Source organism: Parambassis ranga, chromosome 2 (genome assembly GCF_900634625.1).
Source record: "Parambassis ranga chromosome 2, fParRan2.1, whole genome shotgun sequence".
Taxonomy (NCBI): domain Eukaryota; kingdom Metazoa; phylum Chordata; class Actinopteri; family Ambassidae; genus Parambassis; species Parambassis ranga.
The window spans coordinates 24,380,946-24,398,519 of NC_041023.1; the positions used below are offsets into that span (position 1 = coordinate 24,380,946).

General features: G+C 43.6%; 2 protein-coding genes across 8 annotated transcripts; one reads left to right on the plus strand and one right to left on the minus strand.

Moving 5' to 3' along the window:
- Positions 1-1,642: 1,642 nt before the first annotated feature.
- Positions 1,643-11,907, plus strand: atxn10 (ataxin 10). Of its 6 annotated transcripts, none has more exons than XR_003672417.1 (13): positions 1,643-1,797; positions 2,111-2,302; positions 2,384-2,469; positions 2,545-2,641; positions 2,722-2,886; positions 2,964-3,044; positions 3,127-3,301; positions 3,426-3,543; positions 3,619-3,800; positions 5,603-5,666; positions 5,926-6,135; positions 9,725-9,830; positions 11,143-11,907. XR_003672417.1 is itself a non-coding variant. In XM_028433001.1 (12 exons), the coding sequence occupies exons 1-11, from the start codon at positions 1,652-1,654 to the stop codon at positions 6,108-6,110; spliced, it is 1,491 nt and encodes a 496-aa protein (XP_028288802.1). In that variant the 5' UTR covers positions 1,643-1,651; the 3' UTR covers positions 6,111-6,135; positions 11,143-11,907. The 6 variants fall into 6 exon arrangements, 4 of the variants coding, with proteins under 4 accessions (XP_028288802.1, XP_028288827.1, XP_028288792.1 ...); XR_003672420.1 differs by lacking the exon at positions 9,725-9,830 and having other exon boundaries at positions 3,619-3,654; positions 3,734-3,800; XM_028433001.1 differs by lacking the exon at positions 9,725-9,830.
- Positions 9,040-15,581, minus strand: wnt7ba (wingless-type MMTV integration site family, member 7Ba). 2 transcript variants are annotated; one of them, XM_028433045.1, is made up of 4 exons: positions 15,251-15,581; positions 14,208-14,434; positions 11,116-11,387; positions 9,040-9,805 (listed from the first exon to the last, which is right to left on the minus strand). In XM_028433045.1, exons 1-4 carry the CDS (start codon positions 15,331-15,333, stop codon positions 9,326-9,328), a joined length of 1,062 nt encoding a protein of 353 aa, XP_028288846.1. In that variant the 5' UTR covers positions 15,334-15,581; the 3' UTR covers positions 9,040-9,325. The 2 variants fall into 2 exon arrangements, with proteins under 2 accessions (XP_028288846.1, XP_028288841.1); XM_028433040.1 differs by having other exon boundaries at positions 15,241-15,581.
- Between the last annotated feature and the right edge of the window lie 1,993 nt (positions 15,582-17,574).

Consider the following 17,574-nt stretch of genomic DNA (forward strand, 5'->3'; position numbering starts at 1 on the left):
AGCATGTTTGAGGTAAAATATGTCACAATTTGGGGCTGACTGTCCAGAGTAACACTATTTAAAACTACTTCTCAGATCCAAGCTGCTCCAAGACAACATTTTCTGCAAAATATAAAATAAAATTAGCAAAAACATGGAATAAATATCGTCTTTGTTTTGTTAAGCAGTCCAGATTAGTGGGGGTGACAGGTTTGTGTATGTAAAATACTTTTTTCTTTCCTTATTTTAGGTAGTGTAAACTAAACATTTAAACTTCAAGTATATGTGTAGTATGTAAGTATAAAGTGCTTTCTTTTAGTACCTAGTACCATAGGCGTCGCTACCATTATATCAGAGGGGGACGTGTCCCCCCCACATTTTAAAACGGCCTGTTTGGACCCCCCCACATTTAGTGAGTAGGAAACTCCACCTAACGCTGTTTCGATTGCTCGTGAAAAACTCCGTTCCACTTGGTTCATAAGAGAATAACCTCACCGCTGAAATCCACTCCATGTTTTCCTGGTTACCACAGCGCTGCAATACCGTTACTATAGTAATGGACCTAACAAAGCCAGTGGCTTTCTTCGAGCGAGCGTAAAACACCGTAAAGAGAACCGTCGGTGCTGGTCGAAGCTGGAGGAGGTGACGTCAGTGTCATCCCACAAAGTCCAGCTCATGCTGAAGCCTGTTTGTCACATGGCCCCAGGTGATGTTAGGTTGATGTTAAATCAAGAAAAGTTGGGAGGAAGCTACTGTTTACTTCCAGTTACAGTAGCGGTATTATTTGTCTGATGACATGTTGTTGTCTTTTCTGCTCCCTCCCCACACAAAATGGACATGAGGAGATTCCCAACAAAGACACGGAGAGTTAGAGTTTTCAGCATTAACCCATATTGTAATGAGGCCAGGTTAGCCCCTGTTAGCCTGCTAGCTTCAGCCTCGCCTAGCCAGTGAACAGCCACCTGCTCCTATTCTTATCAGCAAGAATAAAATACATGTGATGGACCGTCAGGACACAGTGGTGCATTATATGAACAGGGGAACACTGATGTAGCAGATGAGGCAGTGCATCATTATAAACACATCCACAACGTTTGTTGTGAATTCAGCAGTTTTATAAGCAAATAAAAATAAAGACATGCATCTTTTTGTAAGTTAGTATTTTTAGTGTTTCAGTATTATCTGCATTAAGCAGTTTGGTTCATTTTTCTATGGGATTTGCCAGTTTTTTGTCTCTGTAAATGAGAGAAGGCCTCAGATATGGAGGCTGTTAGTGTAGTAGCACCAGTATGTTTGACAAAACTGTTGTTTCACTTGGAATTAGTTTCTGTTTGTCACCGAGTTTTTGTTGAATCTGTCTCTGAAATAGTCATTAAGTGTTTACTTCTGTAGGTAAAATAGTTTAACAACCTGTTAAAATCCACAGGAAATCGCAACTACTTCATATTATTATATTTCATAATATACTGATGTACTTTTTTTTCACCACCCACCCACAGAAGGTGTCCCCCCCACATTTTTAATGCTTCCTACGCCACTGCCTAGTACAGATACTAGGCAGCTGCAGTCCATTCTATCTGTGAAAACAGCAGCACATGTTTTAACTCCGCCTTCTTCCTGGATTTTAACCAATAGCATGTTAGCGTGTTACCCGGATGTTCCGCCCAGACTCATGAAGAAAGCAAACATGGCAGCTTCCACTGACAGAAACTTGGACATGTCTGCGTCTATCGCCGGCGTTTTAAATGAAAAACACTGCCCGGAACACCTGCAGGTTTTAAAAGCCTTTACAGCAGCGCTGCGGGGCAAAGAGTACAGGTATTGTTTGAGTCGTTTGCGGCTTTTTTTTTTAACTGAAAGTTAAAACGCGTTAGCTTAGAGGCTAAGCTAGCGTTATGTTACGCTAAATGTACGTACAAGCCTGAAGATGAGCTTAAATAAGGGAAAGGCGTTTATCTTTTTTGGTTTTAATAATAGCTCTATTTTTAGTAACCATGTCGGTTATAGTATTACAATAAAATCAAAGGTTAATTATCGATTCATCTTAAAGCTGGATGTGTATTAGTGTATCTACTCAAGCTAATAATCTGAATGCTTGCACCACTGAATAAATGACACAATCTGCTCTCAGAGATGCTGTGGAGAAGGAGGCGCTCTGCGGCCTCCTGAAGGTGCTGACCAGGCTGTGTGAGGATGTGCAGGCTGCCAGCAGAGACGATGAGGACACGCAGTCCTATGTGCTGCTGCTCCAGCTTACAGCTGAGTGCTTTAGGTCCCAGAGGAACTGCTGTGTGCAGAGTGCACACAACCAAAGTCTGCTCAGGTAATTCCTACTCATCCAGAAGTCTCTGAAGGATTATTAATTGATTTAAGTTGAACTCAGGATCATTTATTTTCCATCCAGGGAACTTGGTTTCATTCAAGTTTCTCTGAAACTCCTGCGCCTCTTTCAGTCCATAAGTTTGAGGCGCACAGATGTCATCTTTGAACGTAAGCCTCAAAATATAAAATGATAATATAATACAGCATTTTAGGGTATACTAATGTGTTTTTTTACTTCCCCAGCTCTTCGTTGTGGGATCCAGTTCTTGGGTAATTTAGCAGTTGGAAACCAGATGTGTATAGATGAGATCTGGCAGCAGAGTGTCCCTGAACTTCTCCTGTGAGTCACACTTATCACAGTTACAGTTTTTATAGCACAATAATAAAATTTCACATGACTCCATCCACACTTGTCAACAGACAGCTGCTGTGTGTTGATGATGAGAAGGTGTTAAACTACACCTCCATGGTGTTGCACACGTGTCTGGATGAAACCAAAGTGGAAGATCTGTCCAAACCTCAGAACATCCAGCTGGCTCTCAGAGTGATGGAGCTTTGTAGGACCCAGCCTGACCTGGATTGGACGTATGTCTGCATTTATTATTGTTATGCAACTGTTCTTGAGTTTACAGTGACATGTAGTGCCTATTCCTATTTTTCAGGGTTCTTATCGCCACCCAGCATTTTGTCAGGTCTTCAGCTCTGGTGGAGAATATGTACTCTGGGATGTCTCACCATGAAAGGTACCTGACAAATGTCCATTTTTTTTAAATACAAACCGATTCAGCACATAAAAGCTCATACCTGCATCAACCAGTCAATCAGCCCTGCATGTCTTTTCAGAGTGACTCTACTAGAGCTGCTCTTTGCTCAGTTAAAAGAGGCAGACTCCGAGGAGTGCGGCGTCCCTCCCGGAGTGGCTCGTTTCCTGGCCAGCTCCTTTCAGCAGTCCTGTGGAGCTGTGCTTACACTCGCCTCTGGTTCAGCTTCTAGTGAAGAGGTACAGAGTCCTGCATCACAAAGGGGGAAGAACAGCAGCGTTTTTTTTCTGTTTTTTCAGCAGTGTGTCACAGAGCATTCTGTCCCTCTCTCTCTGTGTGGCTGGTGGCTGTGATCCCCTGCAGGTCCTGCAGGAGGCGCTGACAGTGATCAGTCTGCTGGATGTGCTGTGTGAGATGACCTCAGACCACAAGCAGTTCATGTTTCTACAGGATCATCCTGACCTTCTAGTGAACACTGTTGGTAAATGAAACACACACACAGCTATCCTCTCTGAGTTCAAAGATCCAGATTTTAGTTCCCCCCCCTTCCTTGCAGAGCTCCTGGAGCAGGTGCACGCCATCGGGAAGGCCAGTAAGAACATCTTCAGTTCTGCTCAGAACTTCTCCTTCAGTGCAGGTGTAGACTCTTCCTCCTCTTCTCCTGTCATCAGCTTCAAAGCCCACCTCATCAGACTCATCGGAAACCTCTGCCACGGCAACGCCAACAACCAGAACAAGGTGAGGGTGGAATTACATTTCAGCATTTCAGTGGATGGATGTATAAAAACTCCAAAAATCTACCTTTTAATGGTGCTGATGGTACTTTAGAACCTGCAGATGATTAGACAATGCATCACGGAATGAGCTGTTGTTAGAGGTGATGCAGGATATTCAAATAAGCACTGTTCATGTAGGCTGGTGCTATTCAGGATACACAGATAATTGATAATCAAACAGTGAGATCTAGTGACAAGAAATTAAAATAGTGCAGGATTAAAAATAAAAACAGAATTTAAACCTATAGAAGAAGATAATTATAAGTAGATATATAAAAAGTAAAAATTAAGACTAACATCAGTGGATAAAAAAAGATACATAAGAAAAATTAAAAAGGTCCAAAGCATTTTTCAAGCATTTTGTCTAAGGTGCATATAGTACAAGTCGTGTAATAATTACTTATCTCCGGATTGCTGGTGGTGATCTGTCACTATTTGATATACCGAATTAAGACATTTGTTTGTTTTTTTTCTAATTTAAGGTGGTTTAAGTCATGTAGTAAAAACCCTTAAAAAGATTTTAATTGTCCAGTTTTTCACTTGTTGTCCTCTCGACTGGTTCAGTCAATCTTACATAATAGGGTCAAAGGTCAAGAGGCTACTGAGATGTCCGGGAGCCCTCTACATGGAGCTGGACGATAAATCGATTTTATTGATTAATTTAAATTTGCTCTTTAAGACAATTTGTTATTCATAAAAATCAATTTTAACTTCCGCTGATGCACCCCGCTGTGCTCTTAAAGTTCATAGACCCTGTTCACACTGGGGAAATCAATCTGGCTAGAGCCTAAAGCACAACCTTGTGCTTTAGGCTCTAGCACAAAGCACAACCTACCTAAAGCACAAAGGTCATAAGTCAGCCGTTGCAGTATATATGGATTGGTTATAGATTGGGTTGTAAGTGAACTGAAACAGATTTGTGGAATGTTTGTGGGATGGCCACCCTCAGCTGGCCTCTCTGTAATATTTATGGATGCTGATCTGTGGTCTGTCAGTGGTCAGAAATCACTCCGTATCTGTTTTCACTGAGATGTCTTCCAGTAAACCAAATGTCATTCCGTTCACCTTTGGGAGAGACTGTAATTTAAGATGTGCACGCAGAGTGTTGAACAGTCTGTACTGTGCTGAAGTCAGGGTCCAGTCCTCTGTTATTCACCCCTCTATGGGTATTTGGACAAAATGCCGGCCGCTTCAGACGCTCTCCCTGAGAGTGGAAAATCCGACTGCGTTTCCTTTAAATGACATTTTCGTTTTCTGAAACTCAGCACTTTGTCTCCTTCTGCTGCTTCTACCAGCATGTTTGGAGCAAAACCACAATGGCAACAGCAGGCAAAACACAATAATTAAGCCTATAGATTTAGACACATGATAAAAAACAGATCACCCTGTTGTGGGGGTCTTTGACAAACCCGCAACCACACTGCTGGTTTTGCATGACTGTGAGCCTCTGCTAAGGACATCTCTGTGCTGGTTCTGTTATGTCTTAGTCTTAATGACCTGCTGGACCAATCTGGGTCATAAATTTTAAGTGTGTGTTGAACCTGACTTTAAAAAGTAATTATTGCAGTAAATTGACAGTACAGAGTCTAGAAGAGTGACACGTATGTGGATGTTTTTGTAGTCTGTAGAAACTTCAGTGTTCTGGGTTCAAAGGTTCCTGGATCAGATCTACTACAGGCCCTTCTGTGTGGAGTTTGTTATCCCAGTGCCTGAGTGGGTTTTATTCCAGTAGCTTCAAATCTGATTGAAGTTGTTTTCTTACAGGTGCGAGAGCAAGAAGGCATCCCGCTCATCCTGGACAACTGCAACATCGACAGCAACAACCCTTGTATCCTTTTATAACAGACGATGATCTGCAGATGGAAATGTGTGTCTGTGGTCATGTTTCACCAGCTGTTACAGACAATAACGGCCCGCAAACACATGACTTCACAACTGCCTGAGATCTGTTATACTGCAGAGCACTAACAGCTCCCAGTCATTTTCATCTTTTCACATCCTCCAACCACTTATTAGCTTGCTGAAGTGGGGCTTTGTGCCAGAAAGTGTGAAAAAGACAAAAAAGCTCCTTAACTGAAGACCTCCAGTTATCAGCCAGTGGGCAATCTTCACCATCAGGAACCTCCTCGAACACAACACGCAGAACCAGCAGCTGGTCGCCTCTTTGGAGCGCCGCGGCACGGCGGACTACTCCGCGCTCAAGGAGCTAGGTTTCCTGGTGGAGGAGCGTGATGGAAACTTGCTGTTAAAGCCTGTGAGGAAGGACTCTTAAAGGAGAAGCTGCGAGGAGAAAGAAGGTTCTTAGTTTATCATGCTTTTTGTAAAGATGCGTTTTCTGTTACACATTATCAAACACTAACATTAAGACAGCTGCACTGCCCACAGAAGTGAGCAGAAAATCAGAAAAGAAAGTACATACAACCTACATTTCTACCTTAATAACGGAGCTCTAGGTATTACTGACACACAAAAGGCCTGTGGGGTTTTGCTGGTTTGGAAGCAGAGGTCAGGATGTTGGGAGCTTTGCTGCTTTGTCTCCACCTGAGTCTGAGAAATGAGGAGTTTGTGAGTGGCGAGCACATGCTGGCACCTTTTGGCACGGTGGATGCTTTGTGCTTAGATCCAAAGACAAAGAGCTCCGGTGTCCAGGCTTTACGCTTTTCAGAGACACTTATGTTACCAGCAGGGGTTGGAGTCTAATCCCAGGCCTGGAGTGGCTTCTGCAGTTACCATGAAACAGAGAATGACCAAAACATGATGTAATCTACCCCCTCCCTGCCTCGGCTAATGAAAAAAGGGCATCTAATAAAGGTGTTGTTATGCTAACATGTCAAATAACTGCTCATCTAAACAGAAAGATTATTAATATTAGAGACTGGCTGATTTTTGGCCACTTACCACCATCGCTGCAGGCCAAATTCTCAACATGTTATTGATGTTACTCAGGCGGGCACATCTGGGAACATCACTCTTTTATTGTGTTATCATCTTCTTTAACATTAGCAACCAAAGAGAGAAAAGATGCAACTTTGTGAGATCTTTTTTTAGGTCTTTACCCTCAGGTTAATTAGGCACAAAGAAAATATTAGAACAATGGAACATACACTCACACACGTAGGAGACTTATAGAATTTTAGTCTGATAATATCTTTAAATATGCTTGATGAGATAACTTAAATGGATGTGGTGTCATTGAGGCAGACATCAACTACGGGCAAGAAAATAAATAAACTTTAGTGTCCCTTATGGACCTCCGTAGTCGATTATTAAGCTGTCATAGTTTATCAAATAATGAAAGAATCAAAAAAGAAATCAGCTTTATTTATCAGTCATCAGCTTCCCATACTAGAAAGGCCCCACATGGGTCTAGTTCTAATAATAATGTCTGATGTGACACTCTGCTGCTCCCTCATGCTGTAATCCTCCTGAGTCTCAGTGAATGTCTTCCTGAACCATCCTGATGCTCTCACAGATGGCTCCTCTTTGGAGCTGCTGGGTGCTGAAAGTAAAGTGAGGGAGTCCAAGCAGAAGCATTAGTTTGCAGAATGACATCCCTCTCCTGCTCCTCCCGGCTGCTGGATAAGCTGAACGGTCCTGACACCTCAACAATGGCGTGCTTTACGGGCCTGCCCACACCCTGCTCCACCCTGTTTGCTCTGCCATCTGATTTTTAATGACAAAATGTATTGAAACAATCGGCGGGACTCCCGCCTCAATCCGCCGGCATAGTACAGGGAGCTTATGTGGTTCCGGTCCCCAGGATTTCAGACAGCTAACAAAACAGCTGTTACTCGCGCTCGACTAGCTGGCTGCAATGCTTTTCAGCCCCACAGGAAAGAGGCTGTGCAAGTCAGCCGGGCCGCGGCTGACTTGCACAGCGTTCACCTCCTGACACATCACCGCCACATCGGCCCGGGCCAAAACACCCACTTTCCCATCAGCATTTTACCCCACATGCCTCCACTCGAATGCATCTGTGCCTTTTGCTTTCACAAAAAAAAAAACCCACCTCTCGAGGATTTCATTTATTTACTTATTTTTGACATTATTTAATAAAACATTCTGTGTGACAACCAGCTTTTTGTATTCATTTAAATCAGAGCTCAAGAGACATTAAAAAAGATGCTCAAATTTTATTGGTAAAAAAAGAGGAAAAAAATACAACTGTCCATGTTTGTAAGTGATGCAGACTTTAAAAACTAATAAAGAAGTGAAGCTGCATTTAACTATGATTTAAAGAAACAGTGCCTCTAGTTAACTAAAAACTAAAAGACAACAGAAATGAGCTGCGAGCTGTGTTACCATTCCTCTGGACTGTTCTGGACTGCTTTGTGAAGGATTGTACTGGAGGTGGACAAACTGAGCTACTTCTGATAAAACACGTGTCATATTTACAGTTTAGGAACTTTTTTGACATAAATTCCAAATAATTTATAGCTTCTTCTTTTAAAAAAAATGACGTAAATAGTGACTCTCCTTCCATCTATAAATGACATAAAGTGCCACAATCCTCATAAAAAAATATACTCTTCAAATTGTTTCGTAAGTTATAGAAAGCCTAAATAAACATTTCTGAATACATTAAGGGTTCCGTCCAAAAATAGCCTTGAGGGGCTTTGATCCTCTCGTTTACCCCCTTCTGTGTGGTTAGGGCACATGCCATCCACCCAGGCAGGCCTAAACCGCGCTGGAAGGCCTTGTGTAAGCAGAGGCCGCCATGTGGAATTCCACGTCTCTGCCGTTCATGGGAATGTTGGATGTATCTGAACCGGATTGCACCTCTATAGAGTTCCAACCAGGCTTGCATGCTTTTTTTCCTTTTTTTTAACCCCTTAGAAGTCCAGAGCAAAACAATGAGCGCTTAAAATACTACGTGTGTTTTTTCTGCCTCTTTGGTTCTTGGCGTAACAAAAAAAAGTCCAGGCTCATAGTGGGGGGTGGGAGTGGTGGTTCAGCTCCCGAAATAACCAAAAAAATCCATGAAATAAGATCAGACAATGTGGATTTTTGAGTGCAAAATGTTACTCTGAATGTGGACAAAAGTATGTGGACACCCACCCTGCTTCTCTGAAGCATTTGTAATGTCTGATCAGCCAATGTGTCCATTTACTTTTGGTGTGTCAGTAGCAGTTGACGATTCTAAAAGAGGGAAAGTGTTACTGCGGTGGAATTTGCTATACGTCCTATGAATGTGAAAGAAATTTAGACATAAATAAATTTAATTACAGTGTTCAAACAGAATACAGTGTGGGTGTACAGCTGCCGTCTGGCTTCGTGGCAGTCTCATTGATCTGAAGTCCTTTTCTTCTTTTGATTTCTTCAGAGTGAGAAGATCAGATCCTTTCACCTGCAGCGTTGTGTGTCTGTACTTGCCTCACTTCCTGTTCCTTTTTCCTAGGATGATCAAAATGTGCAAAATGTAATAAATACCTCTGAGTCCTTTGCTTTATGATTCCCCTCCTGTCTCTGAAGGAGTGGAATCTCTTCCTACTTGCAGGTGAACACCTCTGACTTCTCGCTGCAGGTATTGCACTTGACGAAGCAGCACCAGTGGAACTTGCAGTTGCACTGCCACACGCGCGTGTAGTGGTGCGTGTTGTAGCCCCGGCCGCAGCACATCACGTTGCAGCCGTCCGTGTGGGTGGAGGTGCCGTTGCAGAGTCTGCCTCTCGTCCCGGTGCTCCCTGTAGCTGTGTCCTCTTCACAGTAGTTTGGAGAGCGCTCCAGGTACACCAGGTCCGTGTCCATGGGTTTCTGGTAGCCCCGGGCCTCTTTGAGACGAAGGAAGGAGGGCTGGCGGAGCCGCGAGGCCCGGACAGGCTCCACCTGAACTGCGTCGCTGTAGCGCTCCTTCAGCAGATAACCGATCTCTCTGAACTTTGGCAGGGTGATCCAGCAGGTCTTGGTGGTGCAGGAGCCCGACACGCCGTGACACTTGCACTCCAGCTTCATCCTCTCCTCCAGGATCTGATCCCACAGAGAGCAAAATCAGGTCTGTGCACGGTTAAACCTAAACTACAGTTAAAACAGTTCAAAGCAATCACAGAACAGCTCTCTGTGGGCACTTCAGCTCTCTGCACTGCACCCAGTGTGCCAACTTTATGTCAAACCCCCCCCAAAACTGTAGTCTCTAATTAGCTTTACCTTTCTTCAGACCACAGAATGGCGTGACAGTCCGAGAAAACCGACCAGAGCTGTTGTGCAACCGTCCACATATCACGTTACAATGTGGTTGGAGCCAGCTTTATATTAACATGACGCACAGATATTCTCTGACAGGTGACCAGGCTGGATCTGGATGTGAAAAATGATCTCGTCCCCTTTTTGTTATCGACACATTTTTGTACAACTAAACTTGTAATTACGACAAAATGTTGGTTTCTACATTTTTGTGACAAGTGTGGTCTTTGTGAAGAAGGAGGAGAGAGACGTCAGTGATAATAATACTCAGGGGTTCTGTGAGAGGACTGTAGGACGAGTGTCCTGTTCATGTCCTGTCCTTCATGTCCACAGTTACACACTAGCAGGTAAACACTATGCTGTCAGTGGTCAGGACGATCAGAAAATTCTTAATTTAATAACAGTGACCCCAGCCAAGTAAATCAAGTAACAGCAGAATGTGTAGTTGACCTGTTTGGTTACCAACTGCTACATGCTAACAGCTGCTTAAATATGATGGTTTAGAATAGAATAGAATATACTTTAACAATCCCTTTGGGAAGGCCCCTCAGGGAAATTCAGGTTTGTACTCCTAGTCTGTAAGAAGTGAGTCAACAGTGGTAGTGGTAGTTAAAGCTGTCAGTGCTGGTTAGCTAATGCTAGCTACTGTCAGACTTCCACACTAACCGACCCAGTGACGCCACCCTCTCTGCAAGGACAAGATGGAGCTACACATTTTTTTATTTTAGATAGATAATACATCTTTTTATGTGTACTATTATCACTTTTTCATTTCTTCTTTGTTTTTGAGCTACAAATAACTGGCAAAACTCACAATTTTTACCAATTGTTAGAGGTTTCTCTGGTCCTTGATAATATAATTGTTGGCCTCTATTGTCCATAAATAATAACATCTTTTTAACAAACATCATCCAGCAGGCTAAAGCTAATGCTATGCTAGCAGTCATAATGTATGTTTCTAAAGCAAAAGCACCTGAAATGTTTCCAGACCAGTCTCTAACTCCTATAACATAAACAAAAAAATCATGTTGAACTGTAAAAAAAAACACATGACCAATTTTGTTTATAGTTGCCTAGCAACAAGATGCTCACGTCACCTTTCGCCCTGCTTCGTTGTTGTGCAGGTTCATGAGGCGACGGGCGTTTTTCTTGATCTCGCGGGCGTCCACAAAGCGCCGCGAAAACTCCACGCCGTACTTGACGTCGGCCGAGCATCCCCCCCACTTCCAGCCCTCCTCCTGGTCCTGGTAGCCCTGCTTCTCACGGTCACAGCCGCACTGGCTCAGGTTGCCTTGGCTGCATGCTGCCGTCACGGCGTGGGCCACTCCGGCCGCGGTAATGGCGTAAGTGAAGGCGGCCTCCCTGCTGCCTGAGGAAAACAAAAATATCTGAATCAATTCACATTGAAATACAAACATGAGAAAGCTAAAGCTGCACAGCGGGCTACATAAAGATGCTTCAAAAGGTTGCTTGTTCATTAGACGAAGGAATAAAACAGGTCAGAGGTCAGCTGATATCTCATCTTCTGATGTGTCATTGTTAGCTCCAGCTCTCTTTTCTAAGATGATGTGTAAAATGTAAATACAATTCAAATCATTTCAATCCTATATTTAATTAGTACCAGTGCAAAAAGCAACATATTAAGTATTTTTTTTGTTTTCTTTGCTAAAATACGCTAATTTTTGATTTGGAGCAGACAGACATACTTTATTGATCCCACAGAAGGAATTTGTTATATTACAGCAGCAAAGAACACAATAGAACAGAATTACTTATTATATTACAAAATATAATACGGCATGTCAAAAATGATCTGTGCAAGCACATCCACGCTATGTGCATGAGATGTAAATTAATAATCTGAATAAATACATAGAACCCAAACAGTAGACTGTTATAACATGCAGATAGATGATATCGTTGAACTCCTTCTATTCACTTATTCGTCCACCTGATTGCAGAGAACAGGAAGTATGCCAGCAGTCTCTGAGCTGTTTAAACCCTTCACTCTGCAGACATATTGTCCCTGTTCTACACTCACATAGAGGGTGAGAGAATGAGAGGGACTGTCTGGCTTGTTATCAGAACACAGTCCAAAGGTCCCCTACAGATGATTGATCTGTAGAGAAGATCATTTCTTCTTTTGTGCATACAAAGTTATCATCTAAATTATCTGCTCTAACGTTGCCGACTGATTAATCATGGACAATCAATCAATAATGCAAACAATCATATAGTAGACTGCAGCATTAAGATCGGCTGTGCTTCCTCTTCTTCTTTCCTTAAGAGACATTCAACATGACAGGCACAGATAGAATTATTGTGAGGATCTGTTTAGTCTCATAACTTTCATTTTCCTCTTGATGCCTCCTTTCCTTCTCCATCTTTGATCTGCACCAGCAGTCGGTGGCAGAAAACACAAGTGACATCTGCTGGCTGTCTGGAGGAGCTTTCATGTTTTTCATCAATGGAATTTCTCACGCAGCTCAGGTGTCATTCTGTCCGTCCACATGGCTGCAGCCAATGATACTGCTGCTGTTGGGTTAGGCTTGGCCTTTTCCAAGCTTTTGTATGTCACCATTTGAACTTCAGAATAAACACATTTATATTTATTGGGCAGAGGGGGTGGGGGGGTGGGGGGTGAATTTATTGGCACCACGGCTGGTAATTTGATATCCTCCCTCTCCAATCAGGATAATGCTGGGCCTTCAGTCTCCGCTCAACAGCCCAGAGTATTAACGCATGGCGTCTCTGGTAGAGGCGATTCTAATGGCTCCCTTCCAACCTGACAAACTGGCTCGCAGAAACCATCAGGCCTGCGGTTCCCCTCGGCCCATAACTCAAAACAAACTCTGAAGTCGTCTCTCATCAGGCTGAATCTGCACCCCCGTTCACATGTATAGTATGGTGAGCGCATACATACAGCCAAACAGCCGTGATTTGTTTTGATTGCGCAGCAGTGCACGCAGGCTTCCATTGTTGCCCTCCAGCTGCTGGAGCTGACTTCAATTAGTGGTTTGCATGGTCTTTCTCAACGCTTAATGAGTTCACAAGCACAGCAGGTCGATCGATTGAAGCGATGGATGGTACGTTCACCACACAAGAAGGGGGCAGGCGCTGGCTTGTTGTCAAAAAGATGAGATGTTTTACTGTGGATCTATAAAGATGCCTGAAAGTCTGACATGTTTTTACAGCCCTCTAATTCTTTTTTTTTTAAATCTAAAATTGGTTTAGTGTTACAGAGAGGACAAGAGGAACAACGTCCAAAGTGTCTCATTGAGAAAAGAGACATTTCCTCTGACAAAAGAAATAATAAAGGGGTCCAGACGGCTTGTCTGCCCATCTCCCCTGTAGAAGAAAGTGATTGCTCCCAGAGCAGCTAGATTAAACATGGATCCAAAGCCACAGTGCGACCGCAACAAAACATTTGAGACTGCAACACAATTTACAGAAAAAAGGGTTCACATTAGGAGCCTCTGAGAGAAATAAAACTGAAATCACAATCATGCAGGGATCATGTGTGCTGAGACCTGAGGAGGCTCGATCTGCGAGGGGCGGTGACGTCCTCACAGCGTGTTTGTTCATTTACCTCTTTATTTTGTTAAGTGTGATTCAGCTCAGCAGAATGTCAGAATATATTCACCAATAAAACATTTAAACAGTGAAATTATTCAGCTTGTTCAGGACACGATGGGTTAAATTAAGCCTCTTTATCTGCTCGTGCTGGTTTCCTGCGTGGCTCTGAACAGTCAGACCACTCCTCTCTTTACTCATTTTTTTTTTGTCTCATGCTTGGCAGCTACATGATGTTGAGGCAGGCTCGTGTCAAACCATAGAGGGATTAATGGCACCTGTGAAGAAGTTATTTGAAGCCCATCGAAATAAACAGGCCACCTGTTGACACATATCAGCCTGCACCTCTGCCTGCGGGCGAAGATTTTTGCCTGTTGGATCTCATTTAGTTTGATCTGGCAGGGATTTACTTAAGCTCATCTTCGCAAAGGTTAAGACCTGCTTCTGAGCCCCTGTGGCCCCTGAGTTTTAGGGGGCCAACCATTAAGGTTCCCCCCAGTTTGTGTCTGTCTCTTCACATTCCCTATCTTCTGCTTCCTGGACCCCTCAGGCCTCTGTGCTCATTCCCATCTTGTCTGCCTAAAAAGGGTGAAAATAAATTCCCAAACAGACTGACCTACTCTCAGCTCTTGTCCAAACACTGTCCTCTCGCCCAGGGCCGAGCAGTTCCACCGGCCGTAGCGGAACTGGTACTGACACTCATTGATGCCCAGCTGGGCGCCCTTGCCGATGACGATGATGGCGTCTGGGCGACTCTGGCAGAGGGCTCTCTGACGGGGGGCCAGTCCTGGGATCTTGTTGCAGATGATGTTGGCACCCAGAGCTACCACAGAAGATAAAGCTCTAGGCAGTGAGAGGGAGAGATGAGGATAAATAAGAGGGATGATGAAGAAGAAGCAGAGACGTATTCATTTCATTCCTGCTCTTTCCTAATTGAATCTGCTGCGGCTGTTTAGGTTTCATGAATGAGAAGCATGTATGGTGCAGCAATCATTCTCTCTTTTAAATGCCATAAGCACCAGCTCATTACACCAGCCTGCACCTATACAGGCACAGCATGAGGATATGGAAAAGACTCATATTGGACATGCAGTGCGTGGAGCAGTCCAGTATGACTCTTTTCCATATGCTGCAGTGCAGTTATGGCTCTTGTCTGACGAGGTGCTCCAGTGACAGAGCGGCTCTGGTGTGACGTGTAAATCCATAAGAGCAGGTTATCTCATCAGCTGCGCGCCTAATAGAACATGTTAAAAAAACATCATGTTTTGGCTTCATTTGCTCCTCATAACCAGCCCGATTTATGACTCAATATCTGAGTATGACATAACTGTCCGCAGCTGCCGTTCCGTGCAGCTCTGTGATTCAGTTTTACAATAAAATAAAACTAATAAAAACGCACACATTTCCTCCCAGGCTTCCCAGTTAGTTTTTTTCCTGTTTCCAAAGCTGAATACAATCATAAAAACATCACTCCAGAGTTAATTCTCAGTATTATGCTCTCAACGTAATAAACACCTGCGCTAAGCACGCTGGACTCTCCATCCGTGCGTAATCTGGATAAATTACGCACAGACACAACAGCGCGCTGCTAGAAGTAAACCTGACTGGAATTAAAGATGAACAAGTGCATTCTTTAAAAAAAAACCTACAGGTAGCTACCGCTGGTGAGGATCAGGAAGATCTGTGGGTAGTAGACGGACAGCAGCGCGCTGCGAGACGAGATGATCAGCATGGCTGCGCATTGAACACGACTTGATTTTTTTTTCTCTTGGTTTAAAACAAAAAAAGGAAAAAGAAAAAAATGGAAAATTGTGAAGAAGTATATCCTTTTAGAAGCCTAGTCCTTCTTGGTGCGGAGCGATGGCAGCTTTAGCTAACGGAGCCGTGGCGCTCTGCGGCAGCCCCAAGCTGCGCTGTCCATGTGTAGATGGAGATGAGCGGCTGCATCCCTCGGCCGATGTGCGCTCTGCCACCTGGACTCCAAAGAGGACGAGGTGGGAAAAGAGGGAGCGAGACAAAGGGGGAGGGAGGGAAAAAAAAGAGAGATAGGAGAGAGTGGGGTGGGGGCAGATGGGGTTCCGGATGTCCGATGTGCCCGCGCTTCCAAAAGTGAGGCTGTCGTGGGGCAATGGAGGGGAGGGAGACAGCGGTGGCCTCTCCCCCCGGTGCAGCGGCCTCCGGGGTGAGTCTGCACACCGCATCCCACCGTGTTCCCACCCCCACTCCACCATCCTTATTTGTTTTCAATACAAGAGTTAGGAGTCAGTTCCTTCAAATAACTCCGTATTTAAGACAACAAATGAGCATGTTATAACTCCAAAAGAAAAAAAAAACACCCCCATAATCGCAAAATCACTCTTCAGCTTCTCAAACGTGAGAATTAGCTGCTTTCTTTGCATTTTATAAAAACATATTTATACTATACACTTTTAAATAAGACACATTTATCTTACAGGGTGTGTTTAATGGAATAATTCAGCAGTAATCTAATCAGTTATTACCTGTCAAACATTGACAGTGATCTGTTAGCGGCTCCTTAACGAGGCAGGTCAGCTCATGTTTCCTAACAATGCGCCCTCATGTGGCTGCAGGAAAATATGCTCGTCTCAACATGTTCAGGAACAAATTGGTGCACTTGGGGAAGTGAGGACAGACCGAACAGTTGATGTATGAATCATTTAGGCCAGCCTGTTTTTAAAGGTGTAGTCAGAGCAGAGCTGTGAAAAGAACAGGTGTCCACCTTTAGAAGATATTTCCCTGCAGAGAAGCGCTCTAATCAAAGGCCAGGCTGCTGTCTGCTCAGTCAGTAAGGAGTGGACGGAGGACAAAGTGCACGCTTTCTTGGCGTTGTGATGTTTTCTTGAACTGAACAAATAACCACAAGGAGATAAAAGTAGATTCCAAAAGTGAGAAATCAACCCTCTGAACAAAAAACCCTGAAAACATGATAGAGGGCATTGTGTTGTGGAAATGAACCTTCTCATTTAAATTCCCAATAAAGACGGCCGTGATTTGGAGTGTAAGAGAAAAGGATGCCTTTCATTCTTTGGCTGTTGTTATCGGATCGGCCTGATGCTGGTGCCCGCTGCCTCACACATACATAGCACTATGAGGAGCAGCAGCTCCTCACTGATCATGTCTCTGGCTTGGACAAACCTTGTGTGTTTAGTTTTTACCTCTTTTCCCCTTCTCTCACTTTCTGTCCAAATAATCCTACTAAACCACAATTTCCAAAGCCAAGACAGCACTTAAGCGGCTTGCCCTCACTGTCCTGGCTCTTACTCTCATATCATATCTGTTTCTTTTCATATTTTTTTTGAGGTCGAGGTGAACAGGGAGACACGGGAAGTGTGGACTTGTGCAGCAATTCTCCTTCCACTGCTAAAGAGAACATGAGATGAAAAGTGATGTTAGCTTCCCTGACATCACTTTTCTTTCAGATTGGATAACATTAGACGTAATAACATGATTTATAATTCTGTCCTGGGCTCTGTGGGACTTTGGACCCGTCTTGTCCTTGAGCTCAGAATCCCAGTCGTCAAAGAAACAATACTGTGGAACATAAGAATAGACATCTGATAATTGATAATTTTTAACAATAGCCGGGCTCAACAGGGAGTTGTGTCAGATATTGGCAATGACACACACACAGTTTTAAAAGTGACTTTCATAAAGTGCAGACAGAAGCACAAAGAGTCAACCTTTCATAATTTCATGAGTCAAAGCTTCACTCAAAATGTCAGCAACACATCAGACGCTTAAATGAAATAAAATAAATGCTGCAGAGCAGAGAAGGTCTAAAATAAAAGAATACCTCATGTTACAAAGAACACCAGGTCAGCAGCACTCTATAAATCATCTGGCTTTTGGTTTTAAGCTGGACTCACACTCCAGTCGGACATTATTCACCAGCTTCTGGAGGACTTCTTGTTGTTGTTTTTATCCACCGCCAGCTGTTTGAAAGCCTCTCCATCCCAGAGGGT

What these genes read in the sequence shown, in the direction of transcription:
- atxn10 (XM_028433001.1), top strand. Translation starts at nt 1,652, where the DNA reads ATGAAGAAAGCAAACATGGCAGCTTCCACTGACAGAAACTTGGACATG. An exon ending in CACAGATGTCATCTTTGAAC is followed by an intron (nt 2,470 to 2,544) that starts GTAAGCCTCAAA and finishes TTACTTCCCCAG; the next exon opens with CTCTTCGTTGTGGGATCCAG. An exon ending in CAGCCTGACCTGGATTGGAC is followed by an intron (nt 2,887 to 2,963) that starts GTATGTCTGCAT and finishes CCTATTTTTCAG; the next exon opens with GGTTCTTATCGCCACCCAGC.
- wnt7ba (XM_028433045.1), bottom strand. Translation starts at nt 15,333, where the DNA reads ATGCGCAGCCATGCTGATCATCTCGTCTCGCAGCGCGCTGCTGTCCGT. An exon ending in CTTCCTGATCCTCACCAGCG is followed by an intron (nt 14,435 to 15,250) that starts GTAGCTACCTGT and finishes CTCACTGCCTAG; the next exon opens with AGCTTTATCTTCTGTGGTAG. An exon ending in TGGACAAGAGCTGAGAGTAG is followed by an intron (nt 11,388 to 14,207) that starts GTCAGTCTGTTT and finishes TGTTTTCCTCAG; the next exon opens with GCAGCAGGGAGGCCGCCTTC.